The 16,650-nt window shown below is 35.1% G+C and overlaps 1 protein-coding gene across 3 annotated transcripts in view; it reads left to right on the top strand.

Annotated features, from left to right (window-relative positions):
* The window catches only part of GatA (glutamyl-tRNA(Gln) amidotransferase subunit A, mitochondrial), a 154,219-nt gene that overhangs the window by 40,839 nt on the left and 96,730 nt on the right, over positions 1-16,650 (top strand). For all 3 annotated transcript variants that reach the window (XM_090409632.1, XM_090409633.1, XM_090409631.1), the window contains exon 6: positions 2,930-3,042. In XM_090409632.1, coding sequence (XP_090265758.1) covers positions 2,930-3,042 — 113 coding nt within the window. The remainder of the gene's footprint in view (positions 1-2,929; positions 3,043-16,650) is intronic.

Below are 16,650 nucleotides of genomic sequence, written 5' to 3'. Positions count from 1 at the left end.
ATGGGTTCAAGGAGAGGTATATTGTGGGGATAGATTGGATCTCCCACGATGAATCTTTGGACTCCATGGAGGTGCCTGCATAATAATAATAATATTAATTATTATTATTTTTAGAATAAATCTACTAGAAAATACCATCATTGTAGAGTGTGCTACCAGTAGTCTTTATATTTAGGTTTCAGTATATCAAAGGATCCATTTCACTTTGACTCATGGCAGTGAGAAGTTTAAATCAGTCTGATTAGCAGCTTGAAGAAAGACCATTTGTTAGATATCAAACAGCTTTAATATGTATTTTGAAAAATAGAATTCTCTAGGTTAGTTTTGAATCTACAGCATTCACTTCTCAGGACATAGCAGTAAAAGATTATTTTGTTGAAGAACAGCATCTCAAGTGGACATTTATCTACTTTAAGTGATATTTCCCTCATTCTACTGTGCAAAATATACACATCATCTATCATTTCACTTCTATTTGGTTAATAATAATAACTGTAAGTTGTTGACGTCGCATTTGTTTGCCGTTTCAAATAGAAACAGCTCAGTTCAATTGCAGTTAAAGACAAGACAAACATTTATAGTACTAACTGCTGAAATTAAATCAATAGTTTCATACAATAGTAGCAAAATGACCTACATCGTGGCCAGAGAATGTAGGTAGTGTATTCTTTGTATTAATTCTTTATAAATAAATATAGATAATAAATAAGAATGATAAAATAGACACTAGAATATTAAAACTTGAGCTTTTTCTTGGCTTTATTCATTGACCAGATATTTGTAAAATATATACAAGAATTGTCTACAAGTTTCACCAGCTGTTTTGTCTGACTTCCTCAGGACAAGTATAATGGTACAAACTAACGTTTGCTAGTAAAAAAAAAAAAAAAAATGGAGTAAACACAATCAGATAAATTAAAACTGACACTTAACATCATAAGCATGGAACGTGGTGTATCAGTCATTGTTTATTGAGCACGTTATATAGTTTTTAGAAATTTTTTTAGAAAGTTATTTAGTTTTTTGAAATGAAATTCTGGTAAGCTGAGTGAACTTATTAGGCTTTTCCAGATGTCTTTCAGAATCATTCCTTGATTTCTGTTTAGATTTTCTCCAGAGCAGAGTACAACTGCAGCTGCTTTGAAGTTTCTCCATTGAAAATCTTCTTCTATATAGGGCATGGAGCTGTTATCCCAATCGATGGTGTGGTTAGAGATCGAGAAGTGATCGGCTAATCCTGAAGTATCTGTTCTGTTGTTGTTCACGTCCCCTACATGTTCTTTTTTTCGAATTTCCAGGCTTCTTTGTCCTATGTAATTTAATCCACAGGAACATGGGATGATGTATACACCAGCATATTTGAAGAAGGCATTAATGTCCTTGACAGGTTTGAGAGCAACTCTGACGTTGAAAGACTTGAGGAGGTTGGCTATTTTTGTTGACACTGAGCCTGCATAAGGGATGACGATCGACGATGTATATTGCGCGATAATTGTTTGTCACGCAATAGGTTGCTGCTGTGGAGGGTTTCTATGAAGAATTTTTTTGATTATATTTCTTGGGTAACTGTTGTTTACTAGGATTTCCATTGCCTCAAATCAAATTATTTCAAAGTGAATGACATGATTTATGAACAACTTGATGGCTTAGTCATGGGCAGTCCCCTTATCACCTCCCTGCGCTGATCTGTTCATGGAAAAACTAGAAGCTGACATCCTTTCCAAATTAAATCCCAAAGCCATTGGTTTGGTGGGGATACGTAGATGGTGTTTTCATAATTTGGAGAGGCACAGAAACTACCTTATTTGATTTCCTTACAAAGATAAATTCCTTCCACCAAAAAATACAGTTAGAGCTTGAAAAGAATAGCCAATTTGCCCTTTCTTGATACACTAATCAAGAAACAAGAGAATGGACAAATCCAGCTCGCAATCTATCAAAAACCAACAGACACTGAACGTTACCTGCACTTCGTATTGTCTCACCATATTGCACAAAAACGCAGCATAATATATTGCTTAAAAATAGAGCAACCAATATTATCTCAGAAGAAAAAGATCTCCTTGATGAACTCACTCTCATATCTCAAACTCTAGTAAACAACAGTTACCCAGGAAATATAATCAAAAAGATTCAAATTTCCAAAAAATTTTACAATATATTTATTGAAAAAATTCACGTATAAGTGGACCTGTACAGTTGAAACCTGTACTGGTCAAGGGTCAACTATAGTTGTTTTGTTTAGAGAAGACAAAACTTCTATGTTTTACTTCTCTTGAAGAATAGTACACATTTAAGAAAGCAAAATGAGCTAAAATGAATTCGCCCATTGCAAATCGATGACTGAGAAAAGAATGCAAGAAGATTGGTTATTTCCTCCAAATGCAAAGTTTAATAGCTAATGCAAAATTTATGAAAAAAATGCAAAGTTTAATAGCTAATAAGTTATTAAGTTATTACCCAAGAAAGTTACCCAATGTAAAATTTACTGTATGTGCCAAATTAATACATTATTATCTCAACATCTGAACAATCATGATTTCTTATTCACAGGATGCCTCCTATATATATTTTAAGAAGCAACTTGATATACTTAAATAGCCATATGTCTCTAGAACAGTATGTTGACTAAAGTTCATTCATTTAATAATATTTTTTCCCCCTTTTCTCTGTGTTGTTTGAAATTAACTGACAACTCCACTCATAGCAATGCTTAGATATAAAAAGTTTTTTAAACATGACGTGAAGAACTGTTTTAACTAATTATGTATTTTAATAATAAATTTTAATGTATTCTAATTAATACAAAAAGGTAATATTGATCAGTAAATTAAAGAAACAAAAAGAATTTCATCCATTCATGGAAGAAATAATGTAAAGTGATATTTTACATTATTTCTTCCATGAAGGCATATTTTCATTATAACAGGTCTTCTGGGTGGTCATGACATCAAAGATTCTACAGCAGTGAGAGATCAGTTTACACCATTTTCTCTACCAGAAGAACCATTTATCCATAATTTACATATAGGGATTCCAAAGGTAAAAATAAATAAGTAAAACAAATAAATAAATAAAATAATAAATAAGTAAAATAAAAAATAAATAATAAAATAATGAATTTTGAAAAATCCCATTTAAAAATTTGAATTGCATTTCTACAGATTAGGTATTACTGAAGGGTTGAAAATAGATGATTGAATGGAAACCTCCTTATACCTATAAGGAATATGGAGGACTGGAGTTCTAACTCATTGTCTGCTTTCCTCACCTTCTCATGATGAGTCTCTATAGCTCAGTCGGTATAGACGAAGCCCTTTGGTCGGAAAGACCTGAGTTCAATTCCCATCCATGACGTGGGGAACTTTATCTGGTTTCTTTTGACAAAAGGTGAGTTAGCTGGTCTCACATGGAGATAGGTGGTTTTTTTCACCTGGAAACTCGGGATTTTTGAAAAGGCAAACCGGCCCCTGTGAACATGCACGGATTACAGTCAGAAATACTTAAGACTCCAGCCATATGTCTGATTCATCAGCTCTGCTGGTCGTCCTGAGTCTGGATAAAAATAGGAGGGATTGAGATGTTGTCACACCTTGCTGTAAAAGGGGCTCATAGCCATTGTATCAGCTTACGAAATAAATAAAATAAAACTTTCTCATTATGTGCCCCATTACCATGTATCTATTTGGATTCTTAATGAACTTGGATGGGCTGACAATTTGAGACTCAGCTTACATTAAATTATATTCTATATTGGTTTAAACTACATATACATTATGGTGGTACAACATAATTAAATATCATGCTAGTTAAGGCATCACCTGTTATACTAGGGTCCCTCCTGATTTTGTCACTGCAGTTTATCAACATGAGCATTCATTGAAAAGAAGTGGAGCTAGATGAAGAATTATGGAAATGCCATATTGATATAATTGTCAATATGATTTCTATAATAAGAAGAAAAAAGAAGTGAGATCCTTTTGAATAATAATATAGAATAATTTTGTCAGGCATTACGGATCAAGGAAAGGAGAGAGTAACTAAAGTATTCAACACTAAATATGAAAATATGTTTCTTGAATGGTAGGCAGTTTTATGCAGTGATATGAACAGATTTCAAATGAGAAGTTGGACATTGAGACTTATTTCTGCCTGTGGACCCACAGAAGACTTTAGTAGGAAAGAAATAGAGGAACTTTTCAGCATTTTCCTTAGAACTTTTCTGAGAACTGTGCAGAACAGCATGCAATTTAAAACTTATCAATTGTCTATTACTAAAAGAAAGAGCCACACAGCTTCATTTCAGTGATGTAAAATTACATGGGCAAAGTGGATATTAGATCCAACATTATTTCAAAGCCAAATGTTTGTAGAAACTATGAAAGTTCTGTAAGTTGACCTGAGAGTTTACGAGCATGCAATCCTCAGCATCCCCAAGTTGTCTTAGCTTGTACTACTTGACTTAAGTAGCTAAGGCAACTCAGGGATACCGTGGATTGTATTCTTGTAATCTCTCAGGTTAACTTACAAAACTTTCATAGTTTCTACAAACATTTGGCTTTGAAATAATGTTGGATCTAATATCCACTTTGCCTGTGTAATCATAAATTGTTTATTTCTGGAATTTTCCATTTAATATTTTCTGACTAAGGTTGACCATGAATAACTGAAATTGCAGATAAAGGGGGGGAGATTACAGTAATCTTGATATTGTTAGATTCTAATAGTAGCAGAAAAGTCATTCCATCAAAGTAGCAAAGATGACAAGAACAGGGTATTTGATAAACGCCATGCAATGTTAGAGTTGATAATGTATCTTTGATAGGTGGTAAGAAAGATGACAATTTCCATGCTGGTTTGAAGGTGGTATACAAATTATATCTGTGAAGGGTCCTTGCTGTTTGTTCAGCTGTTTTTTTTTAAGGTAGGGTATGCTGATCCTTTTAATATCAGATTGCAATCTGGAAGAGGGATGATAATTATTAAATATTTTCTGTATCAAGATCTTGCTGTATCCATTAAGTAATAGAGTAAGTTTTATTTTAATTAATTCTTCTAGGAGAAAAGACCCAGAAAAACAAATTATGCATGCTCAGTGTACAAGGCTTTTGATAATATCTATTTCATGGTATTATCAGATGCGTGGATATATTTGCCTGTAAAGGATGACTTTCTGTAAACAGAAAATTCAATTTTACCATCAGAGTTATGATGTATTAAAGTATTCAAAAAGGGAGACTGTTTTAATTCACATTCAATAGGGAACTTGATGCCAATATATAAGGAGTTAATTTTATCCAAAAATTGAATTAGTTCTGTCTCAGAGTGAGACCAGATTGTAGAGATATCATCCACAAAATGTAGCCAAATGCAAGGTCAAGGAGAAATGGTGTTCAAATCCGATCCTCTAAATGCTCCATAAAATAATTACCCAAAGCAGGTGATATAGGACTATCCATTGCAATACCCTCGATCTGAAATAATTTATTACACCAAGTAAAATAACTAGCATTGATAGTAAACTTGAATACATTGATGATATCATCAGCGAAATCTATTTGTAAAAACTGTAGAGTTTCTTGAAGTGGTATATTTGTAAACAGTACATCTACATCAAAGAAAATCATAATTTCACAGTCTTAAAGATGAAGATCTTTAATTTTTTCTTTGAAGTCAAAACTGTTTTTGATATAAGAGGTGGTTTATCCAATAAAGTTTTGTAGAAGTCTTCAAAGATATTTTGCCAAATAATAAGTAGGAGATCCTATGATCAACTATTGGACATAATGGATAACCAGATTTGTTTATACCTTAGGAAGGCCATAAATATGTGGGTGATAATCATAACGAATCCACAGCTTTTCATGATGTCAGAATCTGTCAGGGTTAATTTTTTTATTAATGTTTTTAATGTGCAGAGAATTTTTAATAAAAAAAGGGAGAGTTGTCTGTGAGGGAGAAAAGTGATTTGGATAAATGTTTGGCCAGTTGATAGGTGGAGCTGTCTATGCTGTCAACTATTGAATGAAAGGAGTTATTAGATTTGTGCGTTTTCAGGATCCCATATATCTAAGGTGACTTGACTTGATAGGATATTAGCTTTTTTGGTAATTTCTTTGGGTCAAGATGTAACTTTTTTCTTTTCTTTTTTTTTAATAATTTGTACTTTTTTTTTATTTTGAGATTTGTTAGGATACCAGGCTGTAATCTGATAAGTAGCAGAGTCCTTCAGAAGATGATTCTTTTTATTTTATTTTATTTTATTATTATTTTTGTTATAATCTGTTCAGTCCATAATAACAGTTGAATTTCCTTTGTCTGCTTTGGTTATAATTTTTTTGTTCCTGTACAATTTTTTGAATGAGAATATTTCTTTAGGTAGAATGTCATTCTTGGTAGGTTTGAATTTTATCAGAATACTGGCTGCATCTGGACTGAGAAACTATTTTTGGAATCAGCATTAGCTACGAAACACTGCCTCAACAAATATGGTTGCAGTAATTTACCAATGATCTAAGACCAGGTAGTCAGATGTCTCCAAATTTACTTTATAGTTATTCAGCCCATAGAGGATATCATGTTAGGACATTAATTCTGTTTCAGTTACATTTGAATTGTTTTCAATGATTTAGTTGAGTGCCTTGTGCTTGTCACAATTATAATTTGTTGTTTGAAGATGCTGGGTGGAAAGCCAGTGAAATATTAGTAACATTCAATAAATTAATTTTTTCATCTGCTGATGTTGTTAATACCATGAAGTGCTAGTTATGACTAATCTCAGATGGTATGGTCATTTAAAGAGAATGGGAGAGAAAAGGTTAGCAAAGCAGGTATTTATTTTCCAGGATAATAGGGAAAAAATTCATAGGAAGACCAACCTCTAGGTGAATTGATACAATAAGAAGTGCTTTCCTTCCTTCCTTCCTGTTATACACTTATACATGGACCCACTTTTGTACCACAGGCTTTTGCAACCAAATTCAACAGAACAGGGAAGAGAATTACTTTAGAAGACCAAAATATAAGATCTGACAATATTGAAGTCCTGCTAGATATCAATCAATTTGGAGGAAAATTGTTGGTAAGAAGTTAGTATTTATGTAAACTTTTCATGTAGTACTATTATAATATCCTATACACCCCTGAGGGAACATATCAGGAATATGAAAATTATGGGATGTTTAAGAACAATTTTTTTGTATAATTATCCCAAAAGAAAACAGTATTTGTGCAGGACCTTTGTCTTCTTCCAAAGGATCTGATGTTTGGTAGAGATGCATGTTCACCAAGTCCAGATTAATCTGGCTTATTGAATGCAATGTAGTGAAATCATTGCAGTGAACAGTCACACTGTCGTGTTGCCAAAATAAGATAACCCATAAGTGCAGGGTTTTTGATGAACACCATGCTAGTCTAGAGGCAGAAGCTTATCTTTTGCAGAGCCAGAAAGGAAAAAAGTTTATTAAATGGATGAAAAGACACATTTAATCCAACAGATTTAAGTAGTTTGGTAATCTTCTCAGAAATATAGATTCTTGATGTAAGGGATGGTAATATGGTTGATAACTTTGTGGGAGATAGGTAACTTAGAAACTCCATAACTGGTAATGATCTTATTAACAAAGGACTTAGTGAAGGCTATTGGACAAGAAGGTTGACAATGAGAGTGATGTGGCTGATCATAGATGTAAAGTCCAGCATGAGCTTTCTTTTGAAAGACAAAAAACTGAGGGATTCTCTCTGACTAATGAAGAAATAAGGAGGTCGGAAAAAGAAATGTGATGATTGTTTTCCACTTCAAGAGTAAATTGTATTTGAGGATGAACAGCATTAACCTTTTAATGGAACCTTGAAGCTCAATGGAAGAAACCTTGCCATACCACAAAAATATTATTATCCACATATCTGTACCATAAGGAGTGCCTAGGATGGATGATATTGTTGAGTAGTCACTGTTCATATCATTTCATAAAGCAGTTTGAAGAGTAGGAGAAAGAGAATTACCCATAGTACTCTCAACTTGATGCCGAAACTTGTTCTGACAAGTGAAGTAGTCAGAATGATGATAAAATTGAAGAGAGAAAAAATATCTGCAGAAAGTCTTCAGAGCAATTCTAATGTTTTATCTAAGAATATTTGTGAAGAAGCACAGTATCCAGGCTGATTAAGAGAACACCAGGGTGAAGATGAAGCTTTGAGATTTTTTCTTTAAATTGCAAACTGTTTTTAATAAAGGATGTCATTTTATCTTGGAAGCCAATAGTAAATTAGAAAGTTGCTTTCTGATTTTATAACACAGTGAACCAGTGCAGTTGATGACAGGTCATAATAATGGGACAATTGTTTTGTGGACCTTATGGAATCCATATAGTCTAGTAGGGTGACTTAACTGGTAATTAATTTACGGAATTGACAACGCATATAAAGTAAATTAATTAAAGATAACTTTAATGAATCACTTCTATATTTCGGCAATGTCACATTGCCATCTTCGGGAACATAAAGATATGGTATGTGCACTAAGGAACTAACAAAGCAAATGAGGAAGAAAATAAGAACTAATTTTGTTCCTAAAGTCCTAATGGTGCCCTCTTGCAGGCTAATTTGGTAGTCTTGGCAGTTGGGCTGAAGTTCTCAAAATGAAAGTCTCCCAAATTTGGGGCAGTTTCATGCACCCAAATTTGTTGAGGTTAGGAACGTTTTTTAGAGCTGCTGAAGATTCTTTGAATAATCTTTCGTATTTAAACTTGCTGCGATGGATTATTTTTGTCTTCTTCCAACGAATTTTATGGTGGGTATCTAGGGCATGGTCTGCCAGCCCAGAGCGGCTGTACTGGTGAAACCAGATGTAGTCTTGGTGTTCTGAAATCCTGATATTTGTTGTTCTGCCTGTTTGGCCAAAGTAGGACAATTTGCAGCTGCAAGGGACCTGGTATACACCAGGTAGGTCTAGGGGAAGTGGTTGGTCTTTGGTAGAGCGGATAAGGGATGCCAACTTTTTATATGGTCTGTAACAGGAAGTAAGGTCATATTTTTTGAGGATATTAGTTATTTTTTCAGAGGTGCCCTGGATGTAGGGGATAGTGATAGACTTGGTGTAGTCTTTATTGTGGAGGGGGGTTGTGGTTTATAGGTTTTAGTATTTTTTGGATTTTTTTGGGGTTGTAGCCATTGGCTAAGAAAGTGTTGAGGATGTGGTTTAGTTCCATAGTCAGGGCCTTGTCATCTGAGCAGATTAATTTTGCCCTGTTATATAGTGTTTTTATCACCCCATATTGTTGTGAGGGGGGGGGGGATTGCTGGTGAATGTATCTGCCAGTGTGGGTGGGTTTTCTGTAAACAGAGAAAACCAAAGTTCCATCAAGCTGGCGGGTGATTAAAGTGTCTAGGAAGGGGAGGGTGTTGTTTTCCTCTTTTTCTAAGGTGAACTGGACTCTGGGATGTTGGTTGTTTAAGTGTGCTAGGAAGGAGTGGAGTGTATCTGAGCCATGTGGCCAAATAGCAAACACATCATCCACATAACGAAGCCAAATAGTGGGTTTTTGTGGGGCGGAGTTTAAGGCTTTCTCTTCAAATGTTTATGTTCCCGAAGATGGCAATGTGACATTGCCGAAATATAGAAGTGATTCATTAAAGTTATCTTTAATTAATTTACTTTATATGCGTTGTCAATTCCGTAAATTAATTACCAGTTATGTCTAACCAACGTATAAGTCTTACTACTAGAATAGTAGGGTGACTATGATTGGTTTTTAGCTTCTTTCCAAGTTCATCATCCCAACAGGAGACACTATTTATGAGTTTGTTCAGTTTATGTGACTAGAAGTTGGATATCAGAAAGGAGATAATAAGTAGTGTGGTTATGTAGCAATAAGGTAAGTTTCCTATAGTGTTTTTTCCCTAGCTTATCAACTTATGTTGACAATTTTTCTTCAAGGAGAGTAATGCTTTAAGTTCTGGATAAGAAAAATTTGATGGTGAATGTTTATACTAATAAAGAATTTTCACCACTTTGAAACAAAGATGGTTAGCCATCTAAAGAAAATGTCATAGATCTCCGTACATTACTTAGGGTTGAGATCCGTTTTTTTCAGAAACTTCTGTCCTGAGCCACCAATTTGGCTTCTCTACAAACTCTTCCAGCCAGTCAGTCTTCTTTCCTCTTCTGTCATTCTCTGCAAGTTAATAATTTCGATGATAATACAAGCCTTCCCATTTTCTGTTTTCCTTCTGAGATTCATAACAAAACCACTTTAGGAATCTCTCTGCTGTCCATTCTCGGCATATATATCCAATCCATTTACATCTCCGTATTTTGATTTCATCAGTGATGCTTTTTTGCACAGTCAGCTTATATAAGTCATCATTTGTTATACATTGGGACTGAAATATTTTTAGTTTAAGCAGATGTTTGGTTTGTAAACTATCTAATTTAACTTCCTGTTTTTTGGTTAGCTTCCATGTCTCTAATCCATATAATAATACGGCCTTAACATTGCTATTGAAGATCTTTATACTAGTTTTATTAATGAAGGTCGAACTGACAGGGATACTAGTTGTATCCCTGTTCGACCTTCATTATCTACATTTTCTTTCAAGTATATAAAATTCTAACTTCTTCTATAAGCATGCTGATTGATTTTGGTCTCTTAGCATTTGTGATTCAATTTAAGCTTTTTTGTTTTAGTCATATTTAAGTCCAACTGTTTCAGCTGTTTTATACAAGTTTTCCTATTTTATTTGTATATCATTCTATTTCGATGATAATCTAGATTTTCTACCCTGTGACATAGAATTCCATTTAATTCCTCTTCTTGCATCTGTAACTTTTCTCACAATCCACTATATTTAACAATAATCCACACATGAGGTCTACAAAGACCAGTCAAGGAGGGTGACTTGGTTGGTGAGAGTAGCTAAAGAGAGGTATGAACAGCAGTTAGCTAATGAAGCCAAAAAGAGAGGTTGAAAAGAGAATGAAGCCACTAGGGAGTTCTTTCTATATGTAGCCAGCAAAAGAAAGAATGATTATGGAAGGATGACATTAATTGGAGAAAATGGTATAAAGACAGCTGTAGCAGAAAGTGTGGTGGAGATACTTAATGAGCAGTTCATAAAGATCTTTCAATCTTGTGAATATGACTTCATGGAGAGATTGAGAGCAGTTGTTGACGGGGAGGAGAGACTGACTGTAAGTGAGCAAGAGGTGTTTGGGGAGTTGAGTAAACTAGATGTAAATAAGACTATGGGACTTGATAATATATCACCACATATTCTGAAAGAATGTGCCAGGGAGTTGACATCTGCCTTGACATATTTTTTTAATATGAGTCTTGCACTCGGTCAAGTTCCTAAGGAGTGGAAGGAGGGCAAGATTGTGCCACTTCATAAAGGAGGTGATCGAACTCAAGCATCAAACTATAGGCCTATCTGTTTGTCAGGTGTTGTGGTTAAGTTATTGGAGAAGCTTGTGAGAACTAGGATCCAGAGTTTGGTTGATAACAATGGTATTATCTTTGATGGACAGCATGGATTTGCTAAAGGGAGGTCATGTTTTAGTAATCTACTTACTTATTACAATAAAGTGACTGCTTCCTTGGACAAAGGAAAAGGATACACAGTAATATACTTGGATTTCGCAAAAGCTTTTGATAGAGTACCTCATGATAGGTTGACAGTCAAACTAGAGCAGATGGGGTTGGATATTAGATTGGTGCATTGGATTGGAGACTGGCTATCAGATAGGTATCAACAAATTGTGTATGGGGGTGCGATATCCAGGAAAAGGAAAGTCATTAGTGGAGTGCCTCAGGGGTGTGTTTTAGGGCCATTACTATTTAACTTGTATATTAATGATATTGGCGAAGATTTGGATGGAGATATTCAGTTGTTTGCAGATGATGCAAAGTTGGGACGAACCATAAAGAGTAGTGAAGATGTTGTGGCCTTGCAAGAAGACTTGAATAAATTGAGTGATTGGACACGGAAATGGGGATGTGAGTTCAATGTTGCAAAATGTAAGGTTTTAAAATTTGAAAAACAAAGATGGGATGCAGAATTTATGCCTGGTGAGAATATATTGTTGGAGGTAGAGGAAATAAGAGATCTGGGGGGGTGATAGTGGATAAGGATCTAAAATTTAAGGGACACATTGCCAAAATTGTGAAGACAACACAAAGGCCTCTGGGAATGATGTGGAGGACACTGACGTTTAGAAGTAGGGAGATTCTTGTTCCGTTGTATAAGGCTTTGATTAGGCCACACATGGGCTATTGTGCCCAGATTTGGTCACCGGGTTTTCAGAAGGATGAGGAGATGTTGGAAAGGGTCCAAAGGCGACTGGCTATGGTAGTTTCTGACCTCTGGAATGTTGAGTATGAGGAAAGATTGAGAAGATGTAATTTGCAGAGTCTGGTGGAGAAGAGGAAGAGGGGAGATATGATAGAGACATACAAGTTGGTAAGGGGTTGTTATAAGATCACTGGTGGAGAAGTTCTACAGAGAATAGTGGGAGATCAGGGGAGAACCAGAGGTCATCCCTGGAAACTGTATAAAGAGGATGTGAGTAGGGGAGTGAGATGCAGTTTTTTTTTCGTGCAGAGTTGTGAATGATTGGAATGCCTTGCCTGAGAGTGTGGTGTCTGCAAGGAGTTTGAGTGTGTTTAAGGCTCAGTATGATGAGATGTGTGCATGATAAAAGGACCTCCCAGATGAGTCTTTGACTCCATGAGGTCTTGGGGTAATAATAATAATAATAATAATTACACTACCCTGCCTTACACCAGATCTTATCTCAAACCATTCAGATGTTATTTGCCATGCAGTAACACAACTTTTATTTCCCTTATACATTTCTTTGTTTATTCTCACATATTTGTCGGGAATTCCATGATTTTTAATAATTAATAGTAATGTTTCTCTGTTAAATGCTTTAGCAAAATCTATAAAATTTGGTACGATGGGTTCTAAATTTCTGCTTTGTTCAATGATGTTACTTAAAGTAAAAATGTGATGCACAGTACTCCCACCTGCTCTAAAACCCGCTTGTTCATGCCTTAATATAATCTCTATTTCACTTTTTAATCCTGTTTTTCAATATTCTACAGAAAATATTTGTAAGTGCTGAGAGTAGGCTAATTCCTCTCCAATTCTCACATCTAGTGAGATCACCTTTTTTTAGGGATTATAATTATCATTGCTTCTCCCACCCCCCAGAGGAACTAAATATCTTATCCAAAGATTCTTCTGATTTTGCTATTATGCCTAAATCTGTTACCCATGGATTTTTTTCCTGCCAATATATGAAAGCCTCCATATATTACCAGGATCTTTTAATGGCTTCTTGTCACAATTTAGCAACCCTTCAATGGAATTACTCCAGGCATCTGAAATATCTTAGTCTTCAGTTTTCATGTCACCTTTATCACCTCTGATTCCTTTTGCTGTCTTCATTATATTTGTCCTGTATATTCTTACCAATTTTTAATTTATTTAAAAAAAAACAAATTAAAATAATACATAAAATTGATAAAAAATAGAAGAAAAATCCTTAGTCTACCTACAGTACAAATCTACTATAGGTTAGCAATAACCTTTTGTGAGTAGGATCATTGTAAAAAAAAATAATAATAAATAAATAAATTCTTCCCACTTTTGTTTAGCTGCTTTTATATATTGATTCTCCTTCTTACATTATTCTTACATCTTGCTTCCTTTCTTGACTTACAATACTAAATTTATATGATATAATGGAAGCAGGTGTAGAACCAGTACTTAGATTATATAAGTTGCAAAAGTGCTTTTACAATGAAACAAGAAAAGTATTTGATGGGTATAAAACCAATGTGGTATGCTATTTTTACTAGTATTTGTAATGTATATGGAACATATCATTAAGGAAAATGATATTAAACCTGATATTCATTAAGAGATATTGAGGTTAATTTTTTATATTATGTTTGTGCTTATGATTGTATTCTCTTAAATAAATCTGTGCAGAAAATATTCTGCTGTTTTTAGTGAAAATGAAATACTTGCTGAAAATATTTGCTCAAGTCTAATACAATTTGTACTAAATCGTATTAGAATGAAAATCGGCAATAAAAACTAAATTTAATTTTAATGAATAATGTCACTTGACATTATTAATGTTCATTGATGTATAAGAAAAGCCAATCAGTAATTGCATAAACAGGATAGGAGAAGAAAGATTAACAAAACAAAACTTTGAAGCAAGAATAACAAGAAAAAGCCTCAGATAAAGACCAATATTTTAGTTTCTCTCTGAGGCTGACTGATATAGTTAGGAATGATTTCAAAGATCAAAAGATAAGGGCTAATCAATTAAGATCTAACAAATAACAAACAAATGGAAGAAAGTTTACTTGGAAACTAGTTATTAAAATCTAAATTGTATTAGACTGTTATAGTCTATAGTACACCCTTTGAGGGTAAAAGGTTATCAAGCAATAAAGACTAGAAGTCAAAATTTAAAAATACAGTTTTAACAACAACAATAATTGGTATAATATGATTGAAATCCATTCTTCCCATCACTTAATTATATACATTGTACACACATGTACATTAGGCAAAAAGTTTATTAGATAAATCTTCCTAATAGTGAGTAGAACCTTCCCCCCCATTCCAGTCCCCAGCCAGCCTTAATTCATCAGGATATGCAAATAGGAGTTGCCCATTCTGAGCAACCGTTGGATGTGATTTACATACTATGATGAATTAAGACTGGTCAATGTCTGCTGTGAACAGCTCATTCTAGGTTCCATTTTGCATCCCATAGATATACAACTGAATGAAGATGGAATTGAGATTGTAAAGTTTACCTAAAGATGAATATCCTGTTCTTGGCCAATCTGTTTTGCAGGAGTGAAAAATCAAGTTTCTGGGATGAAAACTCTACCATCTCCATTTAAACTGTCAAACTTGCTTTCAGTTGCATAGCCCTTATAAAGGCCCCATTATTCCTGAATAGGATTTTGATGTAGGCCTTACCAACTGTGCTAAGGAAATGCCTTAAAAAGATAAGATATAATAACAGATGGTATTGTTGAGTTTTACTCCTCTCAGCAAAAAACAAGCAGATACAGATAGCACAGAAACACTGTCACTGAAGAAATGGTGTCATGAATCCTCTTCCAGTAGAGCCTCCATAGCTCAGTCAGTTTAGATGAAGCTCTTTGATCGGAAAGAAGACCTGGGTTCGATTCCTGTGATGTGAAGAACCTTTATCTAGTCTCTTTTGAATAAAGATGAGTTAGGCGGTCTCATACGGAGGTAGAGAGTTTTTCGCTCGGAAACGTGTTTTTTTTTTCCATATGTGTGTTCACAGGGCCAGCTTTCCGGCCCTGTGCAGAGAAAATACACGAAAACTGTTTATAAATGTCATATCAAAATATCAAAAATCATGAAAAGACTTTGGAAAGAATGAAAAAAGTAAATATCACAAAGATGCAAAATGTTCTGAAGACTATGGAAAAAAAGCTTAGGTGTAGAGAAAAAAGTACTGTAAAAAGAATTGGAGGTTATATTAGTAGGGGAGCACAGAAAGAAACTGTTACAGAAGAGAGAGTGAGGGATGCATGTGAGCAATCGAGGAATAGGGTGGTAAGAGGTGCAATGTATGGGGACTCAATGCAGTGTTCAAGATAGGATGCGTGAGGAGTGTTTGCCAAGAGGAAAGATAGAAAGTGTGGCTTTGGCAGTTAAGAGAGGTGAAAGCGTGGATGAGATGATTGTGATGGTGGGAACAAATGACTTGAGTGGTAGTGTAAATAGGGCAGCGAGAGATATGAGATTCTTGCTTGTGGTAGTATGAAAGAAGACACAGAGAGGAAAGATAGTGTGTATGTTGCCTAGTATGATAATGACAAGCTGAGCAAAAGAGCAGTGATATTAAATGGCATAATAGCAAGAATGTGTCAGAAGAGAGGGTTGGAATATGTGGATGCTTGGAATGCATTTGAGGCAGAGAGGAATTATATGCGAGAGACCACTTACATTTGAATGAGGAAGGACGTAGGCATCTGGAGAGATTGCTGTTCTGAACGAGTCAGTGTGTCCCAGTGTGGATGGTAGCAGGAGTGGCCTCTTGTGAGAATGGGTACTTGGGAGAAGGGGGACGACATCAGGTAACGCTAAGCACAGTGGAGTCTAGAGGGGATAATGCTGGGTATAGAAACAATGGCATTTTTATGCTTTATACTAATGCCAGGAGTATTCGGAATAAGGGAGAGGAATTGGTGGCACTGATAGCATCAGCCTGGCTAAAGATTATTGGGATCACCGAGACGTGGTTGACAGAAGAGGATATAATAACAGGAATGGAAGTAGCTGGGTACAGCATTTTTCAGCAGGATAGGAAGGGACAGCGAGGTGGTGGAGTACTGCTTATGATAAGTGATGACCTATGCCCTCTAAGAGTGGAGGCTTTGGAAAGCTGTGACACTAATGATTTTGAAAGCATATGGTGTGAGGGAGGTGGGCAAGACAGGACACTTAGTGGGGAATTGCTACAGACCAAGGAGCACAGAGGGTGGGGACCACGAGATGTTGAGACAGTTGAGCATGGTAAGTGCAAGAAGAATGATTGTTATGGGAGATTTTAACTACAGCAGTATAAATTGGGGAGAT

This window comes from Typopeltis vanoorti, chromosome 19 (genome assembly GCF_054136105.1).
Source record: "Typopeltis vanoorti isolate ZY-2024b chromosome 19, IOZ_Tvanoo_1.0, whole genome shotgun sequence".
NCBI classification, from domain to species: domain Eukaryota; kingdom Metazoa; phylum Arthropoda; class Arachnida; order Uropygi; family Thelyphonidae; genus Typopeltis; species Typopeltis vanoorti.
This window is presented reverse-complemented; position numbering and strand designations above follow the sequence as displayed.